At 36.2% G+C, this 17,002-nt stretch overlaps 1 protein-coding gene across 1 annotated transcript in view; it reads left to right on the forward strand.

Moving 5' to 3' along the window:
• The window catches only part of LOC136027260 (mitotic spindle assembly checkpoint protein MAD2B-like), a 68,857-nt gene that overhangs the window by 40,561 nt on the left and 11,294 nt on the right, over positions 1-17,002 (forward strand). The window contains exon 3 of the mRNA XM_065704334.1: positions 15,794-15,971. Within this exon, the coding sequence (XP_065560406.1) occupies positions 15,794-15,971 (178 nt within the window). The remainder of the gene's footprint in view (positions 1-15,793; positions 15,972-17,002) is intronic.

A 17,002-nucleotide genomic window follows, 5' to 3' on the forward strand; every position in this document is an offset into this window, starting at 1 on the left:
TGTTCCTGATTAGTTTTATTTTGAGTGTGCTTTTAAGGATCGTTTGCTAAGCCAAGATTTTCAGAGGATTTTTCAAATTATCAAAATGTCCTGTAAATGGCTTAACGGATGGAATTGAAACTTTAAAGGGGCATTGGAGATTAGGAGGATTGGGTGGATTTTATTTTGACTTGAATGGATTGGGGTAAATCGAATGACACAAAGTGTACAGGTCATTGCACTAGCATTTCAGCAGCATCCTGGGAATTGATTGGGGGAAGTTGAAAAGGAATTGGAAGTTTCAAGTTGAATGTTGAGGGAAGCGGCAATGGGATGAACAATCTTTGTCTTCAATTAAGGTTTTGCACTATAAGGTCTTACGGAACTTTCCATTTATAGGTGGTTAATTAGTAAAATAATTCAAAACACACTACGTGGCGCGACGCTGTCAAAATAGTGTCTCTATAATATCTTGGGAACGGCTTAGGGTATAAAAGTTGATATTTTTAAGGGATGTTAAAGAGAGAAGATAGATAGATAGATAGATAGATATATAGATAGATATATAGTTTATTTTAGCCCACCATCGAAACAACAACATGACGGAGTATAAAGAAAAAAATAAAAAGGAAAAAAAACGACGAAAAACAATGCTTCAAGATTAAACTTAAGGATTTAAAGTAAGGAGTAAAGTTAAGGAGAGAAGGCAATTGGACATTGGATTATGACTTGAGGGAAGGGTCGGCTAAAACAAAGGACACTAAATGGATCTAGTTTATCAAAATACCCTTCCTGCAATATACCCGAAATGGCCAGGTACTTTTCGGGAGGGGGAGGTGAGGTGAAGCCCACATTTGAACCTAGGAGAGGAGGTAGAGAAAGATTGAAAGACACTTTGTGCAATTTACGGAAATATCATATCTGTAATGTATTTTTAAATGACGTCATCTCTTAACTTTTTTTTTTATAAAGGACCTTGAAACGCACTTGTTTTAATAAATATAGTTAAAACAAAATATAATATATTAAAATTCTTAAAATAAAATTTTTGATCCGGATTCGTCTATATTCAATATTGTTGTAGGGCGGGGGTCAGGATGGCTTCACCCCCAAAAATGGGTCAATTATGAAATGAAGAGAAATAATAGAAGAAGAAACCCCCCCAAGAAAAAAATAATTAAAAAAAGGCACAGAACTGTATTAAAAGTAAAGACAAACAAAAGTAAAGTCAAACAGTTCGTGGTAACGAACAGTAGTAAAAAAAAGGTAAAGGTAAAGGATACGACATTAGACTTTACAGTCCGTACCGGCGGTGCTGATCTCCGTTTCTTGGCCCTTCAGCCAGGAAGTGCAAAGTCGAACAGTGCAATAACGAACAGTAGTAAGGAGCGACCCGACTCAATAGTAACCGAAACTCTAAAAAATGGAATTTTGATAGCAATAGTTACATCAAAAGAATCGTATTCTAATGCTGATCTTAAATATATAAGTTTCATCAAAATCAGTAACACCCCCTAAAAGTCATACAATATTAACGAAAATCACACCATCAGATTTAGCGTATCAGAAAACCTTATTGTAGAAGTTTCAAGCGCCTATCTACAAAAATGTGGAATTTCACATTTTTTTTTGTTTATTTATTCGTATTTATTTGTTTTTTTGCTTTTGTTTTTTTTTCCCAGGGGTGATCGTATCGACTGAGTGGTCCTAGAATGTCGCGAGAGGGCTCATTCTAACGGAAATTAAAAGTTCTGGTGCCCTTTTTAAGTGACCAAAAAATCGGAGGGCACCCAGGCCCCCTCCCGCGCTCATTTTCTCCCAAAAGTCACCGGATCAAAATTCTGAGATAGCCATTTTATTCACCATAGTCGAAAAACCTAATAACTATGTCTTTAGGGTCGACTTACTTCCCCGCAGTTCCCTTGGGAGGGGCTGCAAGCTACAAACTTTGACCTGTGTTTACATATAGTAATGGTTACTGGGAAGTGTACTTGGTTTACGGGGGAGAGTTGAGGGGGGGTTACGTGGGAGGGTATTTTCATGGAGGAACTTCTCATGGGGGAAGAGAATTTCAATTAAGGGGGCGCAGGATTTTCTAGCATTATTTGAAAAAACAATGAAAAAAACAAATATGAAAAGTTTTTTCTACTGAAAGTAAGGAGCAGCATTAAAACTTAAAACGAACTCAAATTATTACGCTTATGAGGGGTTTACCTCCTCGTTATACTTCACTCTTTACGCTAAAGTATTTTTAGTAATTTCAACTATTTATTCTACGGTCTTTGTGATTCAGAGGTCATTCTTAAGGAATTGGGTTATTTAAGCTTTAGTGTAAAGAGCGAGGTATCGACGAGGGTTGAACCCCCTCATATATGCAATAAAAACATACGAATATAGAAGTTCGTTACGTAAGTTAATTCGTAAGTTACGCATAAATTTTACCAATGAAAACGTTTGTAAAAAATTAAAAGTTCTAGTTGCTTTTTTAAGTAATCAAAAAATTGGAAGGGAACTAGGCCTCCTCCCTCACTCCTTTCTTCTCAAAATCTTCCGATTAATTGCAATTAATTAATATGCAAATTTTGTTTTAATTATTTATGTCCGAAGAGCCAAGATCAAAACTTGCATTAATTCAAAAACGTCCAGAAATTAAATAAGAAAAAACAAGTTTTTTTTTAAATGAAAGTAAGGAGCAACATTAAAACTTAAAACACAGAAATTACTCCGTATATGGAAGGAGATGCTTCCTCGTCAACGCCCCGCTCTTTATGCTAAAGTTTCTTACCGTTTTAAAAAGTAGAATTAAGAGAAAGAGTCAAACTTTAGCGTAAAAAGAGGGGCGTTGAGGAGGAAAAGCCCCTTTCATATACGGAGTAATTTCTGTTCGTTTTAAGTTTTAACGTTGCTCCTTACTTTCATTTAAAAAAACTTATTTTTTTTTATTTAATCAAACAGTTCGTGGTAACGAACTGTAGTAAGGAGCGACCCGGCTCAATAGTAAACGGAACTCTAAAAATCGGAATTTTGATGCTAAAAGATACATCAAAAGAATCGGATTTTCATGCTGATTTTGTATATATAAGTTTCATCAAATTTAATCTCTGTCACCAAAGGTTACGAGCCTGAGAAAATTTACCTTATTTTGGAAAATAGGGAGAAACACCCCCTAAAAGTCATAGAATCTTAACGAAAAGCACACCATCGCATTCAGCATATAAGAGAACCCTCTAGCAAAAATTTGAAGCTCCTATCTACAAAAATGTGGATTTTCGTATTTTTTGCCAGAAGACAGATCACGGATGCGTATTTATTTGTTTGTTTGTTGTTTTTTTTTTTCTTTTTCCCAGGGGTCATCGTATCGACCAAGTGGTCCTAGAATGTCGCAAGAGGGCTCATTCTAATGGAAATGAAAAGTTCTAGTGCCCTTATTAAGTGACCAAAAAAATTGGAGGGCACCTAGGCCCCCTCCCACGCTCATTTTTTCCCAAAGTCAACAGATCGAAATTTTGAGATAGCCATTTTGTTCCTTATAGTCGAAAACCGTAGTAACTATGTCTTTGGGAATGACTTACTCCCCCACAGTCCCTGGGGGAGGGGCTGCAAGTTATAAACTTTGACCAGTGTTTACATACGGTAATGGTTATTGGGAAGTGTACAGACGTTTTCAGGGGGATTCGTTTGGTTTGGGGGGTTGTGTGGAAGGGAGGGGGCTATGTGGGAGTATCTTTCCTTGGAGGAATATATCATGGGGGAAGAGAAACTCAAGGAAAATGGTAGAGGATTTTCTAGCATTAATATAAAAAAAAACAATGAAAAAATAAACATGAAAAAGTTTTTTCAATTGAAAATAAGGAGTAGCATTAAAACTTAAAACGAACAGAGATTATTAAGTATATGAGGGGTTCTAAAAATACTTTAGCATAAAGAGCGAGGTATTTAGGAGGAGATAAATACATCGCTCTTTATGCTAAAGTATTTTTAGTAATTTCAACTACTTATTCTACGGCCTTTCTGATTCAGGGGTCATTCTTAAAGAATTGGGTCAAAAATTAAGATTTAGTATAAAGAGCGAGGTATTAACAAGGGGACAAACTCCCTCATATACATAATAAAAATATAAGAATATAAAAGTTTTTTACGTAAGTTAATTCTTAAGTTACTTATATTTTTTACTAATAAAAACGTTTGTTAAAAGTTAAAAGTTCTAGTTGCCTTTTTAAGTAACCGAAAAATTGGAAGGCAACTACACCTCCTTCCCCACTCCTTATTTCTCAAAATCGTCTGATTAAAATTAAGAGAAAGCCATTTAGCCAAAAAGAGAATTAGTATGCTAACTTCATTTTAATAATTTATGTGCGGAGAGCCAAAATCAAACATGCATTAATTCAAAAACGTTCAGAAATTGAATAAAAAAACCAAGTTTTTTTAACTGAAAGTAAGGAGCGACATTAAAACTTAAAACGAACAGAAATTACTCTGTATATGAAATGGGTTTCCCCCTCCGCAGTCCCTCTCTCTTTACGCTAAAGTTTGACTCTTTGCCACAATTCTAATTTTTAAAACAATTAAAAACTTTTGTCAAAGTATTTTGTTTTTTTTGTCAAAGTATCAACAACAACAGCAGAAAAAAGAAAGAAAATCACCATAAAAACAAAATCGGAGGCAACTCTATAGCGTTGCCTATAGTAAAGGCCATAAGGCTTCAGTGTTTTGTAATTTTTTCCCAAGAGGCATTTCATATTGAAAGGGTGGTCGTATAAATCTTGGAGGGAGCTCATTCGAATGGAAATTAGAAGTTCTAGAGTTAAAATTAGAGTTAAAAGTGACCGGAGGGCAACTAGCCCTCTTTTTCCCAGATGCACACGACTGAAATGTCTTTTTGTTTAAAGTAGTCAAAAAATCAGACAAAAAACCTCCGGGGTTGCAACAACCCCTCAGAATCCGGGGGCCAGTGCTGTAAGTTATGCCCCGGGTGTATAAGGTTTTCAAACAGTTCGTGGTAACGAACTGTAGTAAGGAGCGACCCGGCTCAATAGTAACAAAAAACTCTAAAAAATGGAATTTTGATACCAATAGCTACATCCAAAAAATTGCATTTTAATGCTGATTTCAAATATATAACTTTCATCAAGATTAGTCTGACCTATCAAAAGTTACGAGCCTGAGAAAATTTTCCTCATTTTAGAAAATAGGGGAAAACACCCCCTAAAAGTCATACAATCTTAAGAAAATCACACCATCAGTTTCAGCTTTTCAGAGAACCTTATTGTAGAAGTTTCAAGCTCCTATCTACAAAAATGTGGAATTTCGCATTTTTTGCCAGAAGACAAATCACGGATGCGTGTTTATTTATTTATTTATTTTTTTTTCCAGGGGTGATCGTATCGACCCAGTCGTCTTAGAATGTCGCGGGAGGGCTCATTCTAACGGAAATTAAAAGTTCTAGTGCCCTTTTTAAGACAGATCACGGATGCGTATTTATTTGTTTGTTTGTTGTTTTTTTTTTTCTTTTTCCCAGGGGTCATCGTATCGACCAAGTGGTCCTAGAATGTCGCAAGAGGGCTCATTCTAATGGAAATGAAAAGTTCTAGTGCCCTTATTAAGTGACCAAAAAAATTGGAGGGCACCTAAGCCCCCTCCCACGCTCATTTTTTCCCAAAAGTCACCGGATCAAAATTCTGAGATAGCCATTTTATTCACCATAGTCAAAAAATCTAATAACTATGTCTTTGGGGACGACTAACTACCCCGCAGTCTCCCTGGGAGTGTACGGGGAAGTCTACGGACGTTTTCAGGGGATTTTTTTTGGTTTGGGAGGGAGAGTTGAGGTGGGGGAGGGGGGTTAAGCAGGAGAATCTTTCCATGGAAAAACTTATCATGGGGGAAGAGACTTTCAATGAAGGGGGCGCAGGATTTTTTTGCATTATTCAAAAAAACAAGAAAAAATATATATGAGAGGTTTTTTTCTACTGAAAGTGAGGAGCAGCATTAAAACTTAAAACGAGGAGAAATTATTGCGCATATGAGGGGTTTACCTCCTCGTAATACCTCGCTCTTTACGCGAAAGTATTTTTAGTAATTTCAACTATTTATTCTACGGCCTTTGTGATTCAAGGGTCATTCTTAAGGAATTGGAACAGAATTTAAGCTTTAATGTAAAGAGCGAGGTATCGACGAGGGGTGAACTCCCTCATATACGCAATAAAAATATACGAATATAAAAGTTCGTTACGTAAGTTAATTCGTAAATTACGTATATTTTTTACTAATGAAAATGTTCGTGAAATAATTAAAAGTTCTAGTTGCCTTTTTAAGTAATCAACAAATTAGAGGGCAGCTAGGCTTCCTCCCTCTCTCCTTTTTTCTCAAAATCTTCCGATTAAAACTATGAGAAAGCCATTTAGCCAAAAAGAAAATTAATATGCAAATTTCGTTTTAATTATTTATGTGCGGAGAGCCAAAATCAAAACATGCATGAATTAAAAAACGTCCAGAAATTAAACAAAAAAAAAACAAGTTTTTTTAAATGAAAGTAAGGAGCGACATTAAAACTTAAAACGAACAGAAATTACTCCGTATATGAAAGGGGCTTTTCTTCCTCAACGCCCCGCTCTTTACGCTAAAGTTTTTTCCTTTTTTAAAAAGTAGAGCTAAGAGAAAGAGTCAAACTTTAGCGTACAGAGGGAGGCGTTGAGGAGGAAAAGCCCCTTTCATATACGGAGTAATTTCTGTTCGTTTTAAGTTTTAATGTCGCTCCTTACTTTCATTTAAATAAACTTGTTTTTTTTTATTTAATTATGAAAGAGGTGGTTGTATAAACCTTGTATGGGGCTCATTTGATTGGAATTTCAAAGTTATAGTTCCCTTCTAAAGAGTCAAAAGTCACCGGAAGGAAAATGCCCCCCCCCACGCCCTGTTTTCCCCAAATCCAGCCGATCGAATTTTTGAGGTGTTGACACAAGCCTCAGAATTCGAGAGCGAAGATTGTAAGTCATGCCCCGGGGACATATAAGGCTCTTATGGAAGGAATGGCCGTATAAAATTTAGAGGAGGCTCATGTGATTGGAAATTGAACGTCATAGTTCCCCTTTTAAGAGTAAAAAATGGTCAGATGGCAACTATCCCACCACAACCTTTTTTCCCCGAATAGATCCGATAAAAATTTGGAGAATCATTTTGTTCAAAATAATCCAAATTTACCGGGGCTGGTAAAGACACCCAAAGCCCATGGCGAATGTCGAAATGTATGCCCAGGGGCATATAAAGTTCTTATGAAAGTTCTTAAGTTTTTTGGAATTTTATCTCTCTTTGTTGAAGGTTCTTATGAAAGACGTGATCGTGTAAACTTTGGAAGAGGCTCATTTGATTTTAAATTGAAAGTTCCAGTTCCTTTTTTTAAGAGTCAAGACTGATCAGAGGGAAACTATCCCTCCATTCCCTCTTTTCCCCGAATGCATCCGATAAAAATTTGGAGAGTCATTTTGTTCTAAATATTCCAAAAATCATGTAACAATGCCTCCAGGGCTGGCACAGACACCCATAGCCTGGGGGCGAACTTGTATGGAAATCAGAAGTTCCAGTGTATTTTTTAAGAGTTAAAAGTGACCGGAGGGCAACTAGCCCTCTTTTCCCCAAATGCACCCGACTGAAATTTAGAGGTAGCCGTTTTGTTGAAAATAGTCAAAAGATCAGAAAAAAAAACTCCGGGGTTGGCACAACCCCTCACAGCCCGGGGGCAAGTGCTGTAAGTTATGCCTCATGGCATATAAGGTTTTTATGTAAGAGGTGGTTGTGTAACCTTTGTAGGGGGCTCATTTGATCGGGAGTTGAAAGTTTTAGTTCCCTTTTAAAGAGTCGAAAGTCATCGGAAGGAAAATAGCCCACCCATGCCCTGTTTTCCCCACATCCATCCGATCGAAATTTTGAGATAGTCATTTTGTTCAAAACATTGTCAAATATCTTTTTTCAAAGATCATATAACAATGCCTCAGGTGTTGACACAACCCTCAGAGCCCGAGAGCAAGGATTGTAAGTTATGCCACGGGGGCTTATAAGGCTCTTATGGAAGGAATGGCCGTATAAACTTTAGAAGTGGCTCATTTGATTGGAAATTGAAAGTCCTAGTTCCCTTTTTAAGAGTCAAAAATGATCAGAGGGCAACTATCCTCCCACAATCTCTTTTCCCCGAATAGATCTGATAAAAATTCTGAGAATCATTCTGCTCAAAATAATTCAAATATCATTTAACAATACCTCCGGGGCTTGTACAGACACCCACAGCTCGGGCAAATTTCGAAATTTATGCCCGGTGGCTTATAAGGTTCTTATGAAAGGGGTGATTGTGTAAACTTTGGAAGAGGCTCATTTGACTTGAAATTGAAAGTTCTAGTTCCCTTTTCAAGAGTCAAAACTGATTAGAGGGCAACTAATAAAAATTTGGAGAGTGTCATTTTGTTCAAAATATTACAAATATCACGTAGCAATGCCTCCGGGGCTGGTACAGACACCTACAGCCTGGGGGCGAATGTTGGAATTTATGCTCCAGGGCATATAAGGTTCTTATGGAAGGGGTGGTCTTGTAAGCTTTAGAAAAGGATCGGATGGCAACTAGACCCTCTTCATGCCCTTTGTTCCCCAAATACAACCAATCGAAATTTTGTTAGTAGCCATTATGTTTAAAATAGTACGATGAGCATGTAACAATGCCTCCAGGGTTGACACAACCCCCCCCCCAGAGCCTGGGGCAAGGGTTGTAAATTACGCCCCAGGGGCATTTAAGGTTGTTATGGAAATGGTGGTCGTATAAACTTTGGAGGAGGCTTGTTTTGTTTGAAGTTGAAATTTCTAGTTCCCTTTGTAAGAGTAAAAAGTGATCAGAGGGTAAACAACCCCTCTCCCCCTCTTTAGACCTTTTTCCTCAAAATGGATCCGAGCAACATTTTGAGATAGCGATTTTTTTCATAATAACTTGTAAACTATAATAACTATATAACTAAATAACATAATAACTATTTTGCCATAATAATATGGCAAAATAACTATGCTTTCAGGCTCAACACCCCCCCCCAGCCACTGGGGCCCCGGCAAGGAATATATTTTATTCAATTTGCCCATTGTATAAGGATTTTTATTATTAACGAGGGCATGTTTGATCCTGGGTCTCCAAAAGGGCTTAGGGTATTAAGGGGAAACTTTAAGGAAATATTGAGAGGGATGCTGGACACACTCGAAACACTATGTGATTGCTTGTTGTGATTAATTTTTAAAAAAACGAATTTTTTTAACAGAATTAAAGAGCGAAGTTGAAACTTAAAACGAACGAAAATTATTGCTTCACAGTCTATCTATCTAACTATTTAACACAGTCTAGTCTTTTGTAAGAAATATACTTGAGTATTACTCAAAATGAAGATCAAATAAGGCATAATATGAACTCTGGGAGTCCGGTAATTAAAGGTAACTTGAAGAGTATTTCAAGTAATAACAAAAAGCTAGTCTAGGCTATAGTCCTAATACTATCAAGATGCTTTCACGTCGAGCTTGTCTTCAAACTAATTATGAAATGTCCTTTTCAGAACCAAAACGAGAGCCAATCATTGAACTGAACCATTGTGCAGAAGTTTTATTAAATTAAACGAAAAGAAAAATTAAGCATTGATCCCAAAATGCTTTATTTTTTACAGTAAAAAGTGTCCTTAATCGGTTTGCTTTTACTCTACCAAAACTCCTTTATTGTTTTGTGTTTTCAGTAAAGCGCTAGTTTTCTATAATCCTACAAACATAGGGATATACGATTATTAGGTTTATTTGTACTAGTTTTATTGATATATGTTAGCTAGACTTTGAAGCAATAATTTTTGTTCGTTTTAATTTTCGACTTCGCTCTATACTTCACTCAAAAAACTTGTTTTTTAAAATTAATCTTTGCTTGTTTTTAATTGAAATTTAATGCAGAAACAACACTGCAATGATCTTTTTTATTTTTTTCAGGAGTTCCCTTATATGGGGAATAATTTCAATTCGTTATTAGTTTCTGATCGTTTTTCAAATAATGCAGAGAACTCCACGGTACACAAAATGTTGTACACGATTTTGAAGGTGGGCAACCTCGACAGTTAGGAAAGAGTAACTATTTTTCTAAAGAAGATTTTTAAGGTTTTCAGAACTTAAGCAAAATGATTTTAAATCATGCACTATGTAAATTATTGTGTATTATAATGTAAATTATTTGACCATTTTTTACATGCTGGATTTATTATTAGGAAAAACCGAAATATTTGACTCTGGGTGTATCTGAAAAGGCTAAGGACATTATGGTGAAACCTTAAAGGATGTTGAGGTGTATGTTATATTAAATGAAAAAGCACTATGAGTATCCAGTTTATCAAAAAGGAAGTGCTGCAGTATTTTATGAACAGCTGAGGGTATTGAGTTTAAACTTTCAGGATATGTTTTGGAGATGTTGAGAAGGGATTGGCCGGCCACTATCCCCCTCCCATGCCTTTTCCATTCCAATTCCTTCAAAAATATTTGATCAAAATTTTGAAAAAGACTTCTTGTTCAAAATAGTCAAATGCTCAAATAACTATGCCTACGGGGATGACATAACCCCTTCACAGCATAGGAGAGAGTTGCTGAACACAATAAAATACACTGTGTGCGAGCTGATTGTCAGAAGGACGTATTATCAATATCCAAAGAATGGCTGTGGGTATTAAGTTGAAAATTTTAGGAGATGTTGAAGAGCTGCCAGACCAGCCCCTCTTGCCCCTTTTCGATACTCTGTCCTCTCATTAGTGATCAAAATTTTGAAAAAAAGTGGTTTTTTCTAACAGTCAAAAGGTCTAGTAACTATGCCTCCAGGGATGCAATGTCCCCCACAGCCCACAGGGTAAGGACTGTAAATTATGCAATTTGCCCTTTTTTATACTGGATTTATCAGTATCAAAAAGGAGCAATTTTATATTCTAGGTGTGTTCGAAAAGGTGAAACTGCGGGGAATGCTGAGGTGCATGTTAAACTAAATGTAAAGATACTATGTGCGTTCTGTTTGTTCAAAAGGTGTATCTACAGAGCATGTTGAAGGAGATGTTCAAAAGTAGTCGAAGGTCAACCAGTCCCCCCCCCATTCCCTCTTTAGCTTTCCTCCCACCAAAGATTCCTGATCAAATTTTGGAATAACCATTTTATTCGAAGTAGTCGATAAAGTCAAGTAACTAAACCTTCAGGGATGTCTTAACCTCTAGAGCCCCTGGGGCACTGTTGTAAGGTATATAAGTTGCCCATTCTTTATTACTAGGTTGGCTGTTCGGGAAAGGTGGCATGTTTGATCCTGGGTATCCAAAAAGGTTAAGAATGTTAAGGTGAAACTTATAGAAAACGTTGAGGGGAATGTCAAACAAATTCAAAGCAGTATATGCAGTAGGGTTTTCAAAAGGATACAACAACAATATCCAAGGTGTTAAGGTTATACTTTAGAGGCATGCTGGGATGCAAGCTGAAAAAGGGACAAACGGTCAGAGTCTTGAAAGTCATTCTATTCGAAATAGTCACAACGTCTAATAGCTAAGCTTATGGGGATTTCATGCCCTGCAGCCTCTGGGACAAGGAATATAAATTATGCAATTTGTCTCTTTTTTAACAAGCAGAATTTATCATTAGGAAAGGGAGGAATATTTGATACTGTGTGAGTCCAAAAAGGCTAAGGTTATTGAGGCAAAATTTCAGGGAATTTTGAGAGGTACATTGATCTAAACCAAAAGAAACTATATATATATATATATATATATATATATATATATATATATATATATATATATATATATATATATATATATATATATATATATATACAAGTTATCTAAAAGGTCCATGCATGATATCTTAGGATGAGGTAAGGGCATTAACTTGAGAGTTTTAGGGCCACTATCTCTACTGTTACCATTGCGGCTGCAAATAAGACTGGTTGTAACTGCAACTGTGACTACTTCCAACTGCGACAACTTGCGACTGCTTCCAACTGCTACTATATATACTTGTTACTGTTTTTAGGAATGTGTAGGGGGGTGTTAAACTCTGAAACTTCAATGTTGAAAAACCACCACGCTGATGTTTCCATATTTTGATGAAACATTGGGTTCAATTGCAACTGGAACCTCGTATAACTGAGCCTCCGTGCAACTGAACCCTAGTCCAACTGAACCCCCGTGCAACTGAATTTTCGCGCTACTGAGTCCTATTTAACTGAACTCTTGTTCAACTCACCCCCATTTAACTGAGCCCCCTTGCAACTCAACCCCTGTACTGAGTTTTTCAGTATTCTACAAGTATGAGGCATTAACATGGAGTAAACATAATTTATAATCTTTATATGTTCTACCTTGTTGTAATTGTTTATTTTCTAACGTCTTGAAATAAATGCCTGTCAAAATCATTCATAAAAAAGTTGTGTTTTTTGTCACACAAAAAAAGAAAATCGGACGTCACGAATTATTAAAGACAGATCTACTTCTTCAATTTTTTTTATCTCTTTTAATGGGGGTTCGCATGGCCCTGTCTGCATGCTGTGATGGTTTTGTATCATTTTTCTCTTGTTGTCATTCTCACTTTGTGACGTTTTATGGGCTCGTATTTCGTTAGCGTTTGGTTTAAAAAAGGTTAATTACCTGTTTTGCGGGGATGCGACAAAAGAGCTATTTTCGTTTTGTATGAATGTTTTGGTATGAATTTTGTACATGAATCTGAAGTTTGTGAGTTTAGATAACGAAAAGGGCTTACCTTTTCAGACTGATTTTAGCACCTATCTTATAATTTCTGACTGATGTGGCAAAATTTGCCACACATACTCTACTCCGACCATTTTTCAACACATCCCTCAACATGCCCTGAAAGTTTAAATTTATTCGTCTAATATGTTCTCGAGAGCCTGCAGGTACGTCTTCTTGCCAACTGGATGCAGTTGGCATCTTTTGATTTAGTTAAAGATTCCCCTAAGTATTTCCCGAATGATGTGACGGATGAGTAACATAAACCGTTACCAAGATATTGCTACTGCTACTGTTGCTACTATCAACTCACTGCAGCACCAAGCCGTCTGAGGCCAACACAACTACGCACGCTCCTCCTCCATCCTAATATATTCAAGGCCTCCCTCTTTACACCCTCCCAGGAAGTTCCCATTTTCCTTAAATCTTGCCTCACGACATCTTCCCACCCCAACTGAGGTCGACTTGCTTTCTGACCTGCTGATATTTTCTTTTCATAACCAAGCGTTAGTTGATTGTGTTTGGCATCCTTCTTAATACTCTAAGCTTTTTTGGATATCCAGAATCAAACATGCCCTCTTTTCTTAATGAAAAATTCTATATTTTAACAACAGCTAACTTGCCTAACTTACAGTCATTGTACCAGGAGCAGGATGGGGGTGGGGGGTTGTGATCCCCGGAGGCATAGCTATTTAACCTATGGGCTGTTTTAGATGAAACGTCTATCTTAAAATTTTAATCGGATCCATTTGGGGGAAAAAGGAGTTTGGGGGGGGGGCTGTTTGCCCTCCGATTGGTTTTGATTTTTAAAAAGTGAACTAGAAATTTAGGTTTCCAATCAAACGAGCCTCTTACAAAGTTTATACTACCATCCATTCCATAAAAACCTTATATTTTAACATTGGGCAACTTGTATAACTTACAGCCGTTGCCCTGGATGCTGTGGGGGGGATGTTGTCCATCCCAAAAATATTGTTTTTTGGCCTTTTTACTCTATTGAGCAAAATGGCTATGTCAAAATTGTGATCAAATGCATTTGGAGAAAAAAGAGCGTGGGGGGACTGTTGCCCTTCGTCTGCTCCGATTACCAAACGCTAACAAACGACTTTTACATTTAGGGAAGGGGACATTAGCTAAATTCTTGTTTGCAGTGATTTTTGTTCGTTTTAAGCTTGATTTGTATATTCAATTCAAATTTAATTGTTTTAATATTCTTAATTGTAAATATTCTTTTTATATTTTTCTTTATATATTTTATATTATTCTTTTTATATTCTTTATTCTCTTTTTATATTATTCTTTATATATTTTTAATATTCTTTATTTAATTGTTAATATTCTCTAATTTGTTCTTTTATGAGTACCTGTTGAGTGCTTGTTGGCTATGATTATTTTTTTGATATCTGTTTGTTTTGGGTTTAATTTATCCTTTAATAGTAGTATCTGGTCGTTTTGAGTTTGAATTATTATGGGAATTTATTTCTGCTGATTTTAAGTTTAATATGGCCTTTACTTTTCTTTGAAAAACTTTTGTTTCGGAATATTTTTTTTTTTAAATAATTTTTGAAAAGAACTAATGAAAGTAGACCGAACCTTTTTTATGTAGGCTATAACGATATTCATTCCTGGAACTCCTAGAAATTTTTGATATGGTATGTTAATGTCGCAAAAGAGACATTGTTCTAAGTAGACTTTGTTTTTAGTAAAGTGCAAATGATGAGCAGGCCTTTAGAATCCCCAGGGGTATTAGCACTATTCCTTTTTGTTTGTTAATTTTTGTTCGTTTTAAATTTGACTTCACTATTTATTTTGATTTCTGTTCATTTTAGGTCTCATTTACTCATTGATAGTGATTTCCTTTATCTTTTATGCAACTTTTCTTTTTCTTTTGAAAATCTTGTTTTTTTAAAAAGTGTAAATATACAGAAAGACCAGTTCTTTGAAAATCGCATAAAATAGGATTTTTTTTGCAGTATCATCCCCTTCCCCACATTTACCCTTGCTATACCCACAATAGCAGGATTTAGGAAGTGCTTCAATAGTCTTTTATCTTCAGTGTGAGGTAGAGTATTTAATTGTATCATGATAAACTCCATTATTATTATAATTTTTATTTTTAAAATTGTCTTTTTGAAGTACTTTTTAAGGAGAAATCCTCTGAACAGATTCATTTTTAGCAGATTTATTTTTGTTTCATTTCATTTCCTTTGACTTGAAAAGACTTCTCTTTTTGCTCGTAAAAGAGCTGTAGAAAGTAATCACAAGAAGTATTAATAAAAGAAAATTAAAAAAGAGGATTCATGTTTTCAAATAATAATAGGTAGTGTCAAAACTATCTCAGGCTGTTTATCAAGAATTGAAGATTTATAGAACCATTATTTTCAAACCACTTAAACATAGGAGATGGAAAAGTACTTCTTAAGATTGGCACTAAAGACCCCTCGACCAAGCCATGGAAGAAACGCGCAAAACTCCTGGTATTTGGGCCTGTGGATACCATTTTATTTAAAGGAAACACACCCTCTTTCATTTAGATGCGTTCTTATACCGCTAGACGTGTGAGAAAATAGTCCATACATTCCAGGCTTTTCCACGATATCAGGCCAATAATTAAATGTTTTGTAGCGGCCAACATTGCCGGGGTATAGCAAATGGCTGTGGAAAAAATAAATTGACCAACAAAGGAATGGGTGTTTGAAGACTAGTTTGTTGATCTTTACAGGTCAAGTTGAAATTTAATACTCGTGGACCTTCAAAGGATTACAGAAAATGTGTAGACTTAGAGACTTCTTTTATATTTGTCTTCGAAAAAAAGTTGAACTCTATGAATGTTTTGTTTTGCAAAATCATGGTCTCAACATATTCTTTTTGACCAACAGTTTGTACTAATTTGTCAGGGGATCAAGGCTTTTATTATAGACACTTCTTATCACACTCATAACTTTCTTTTTTTTTTCTTACTTACATTACAAGAACAACGAAAGTTGTATTTCTTGTCTTAGAATATGAATGGCTGCTGAACTCAACCTTAAAAACTGTCAATATTCTAGAAATGAGGATCCTGGGTTTATTAATCTTGAACAAGATTTGAGGACACTTATCTTGAAGCTAACAAGTTGTGCAAAACCTTCTCAATACTCCCCGGGGGATCATTCCTTCAGGATAGAAGTCGAAACATTCATGGCCAATTTTAGAGAAATGGTGAAAAACAACAAGATTCATAGTAAGGTAAAATTCAGTGTTGCCTTAGATTTTGTAGAAGCATTCATTAATGGTCGTATTCATGCAATTAATTCCAGTAGCAGTATTGGCTAAGTTCAAACTCTATCAAACCATAGTGCTTTAGTGAGCACATGTTCTTATTCTTCTATGATTGTCTAGCATTTAGGTTAGGTAACCAATACAATTTCCCAGTTAGGAAACCAATACAAGTATCCAGGGTAGGAAACCAGCACAGTATCCGCAGCATAAACGAAAACACACCATGGCATGATTAGCAAGTATGAATGTCGAACTGCACAAAAACAAATTAATATAAAGAGCCATGTTTTAGGTGTTACTAACATATCTTTTTCAGCAGAATCTACATACGTTTTTTTTTTCAACTAAATAGAAACTAATTAAAATGCCATCGTAAATTAACCATAAAAAAAGATTAAGAAGAAAGACACCATCAAAATAAAAATGCTTAATTAATATCCACCAAGACAAGTCAAGTGCTAAAATGGAACAAGTAAAGATGGCCATGGATCTAAATATACAGTCGGAATATCAGCTTCTGCTTTACGGACAAGAATTGGAAAATGTCGGTAGCCTCACCTATCTTGGCTACAGTGATAGACCCTCGTGGAGGCTGTGACCTTAACGTACAGAACAGAATCAGCAAAGCCCAAGCCATCTTCTCACAACTCTGCCGCCATTTGTTGAACCGGCCGGACATTAGCAGGAGGACAAAAATTTTTGTATATAAAGCGGCTGTTAGATCTGTTCTCTTCTATGCAGTCGAAACTATGGTCGAATCCGCCGCCACGGTTATCAAACAGAGAAGACTGCATTGGCTTGGCCTTGTCCTTAGAAGACCCAATGACCGCATCATAAAACAAGTGCTTCTAGCTGCCCCATTGCCAGATTGGTGCAGGCGACCTGGTGGTCAATTGAAGAATTGGTGGGCAACTGCCAAAAACGACCTCGACCTCATTGACGGATTTCGAAGATTTGGCAGAAAGTGGGAGAGCTGCTGTCTCCGGTTTGCCTAAGAG

This window comes from Artemia franciscana, chromosome 5 (assembly GCF_032884065.1).
Source record: "Artemia franciscana chromosome 5, ASM3288406v1, whole genome shotgun sequence".
NCBI classification, from domain to species: domain Eukaryota; kingdom Metazoa; phylum Arthropoda; class Branchiopoda; order Anostraca; family Artemiidae; genus Artemia; species Artemia franciscana.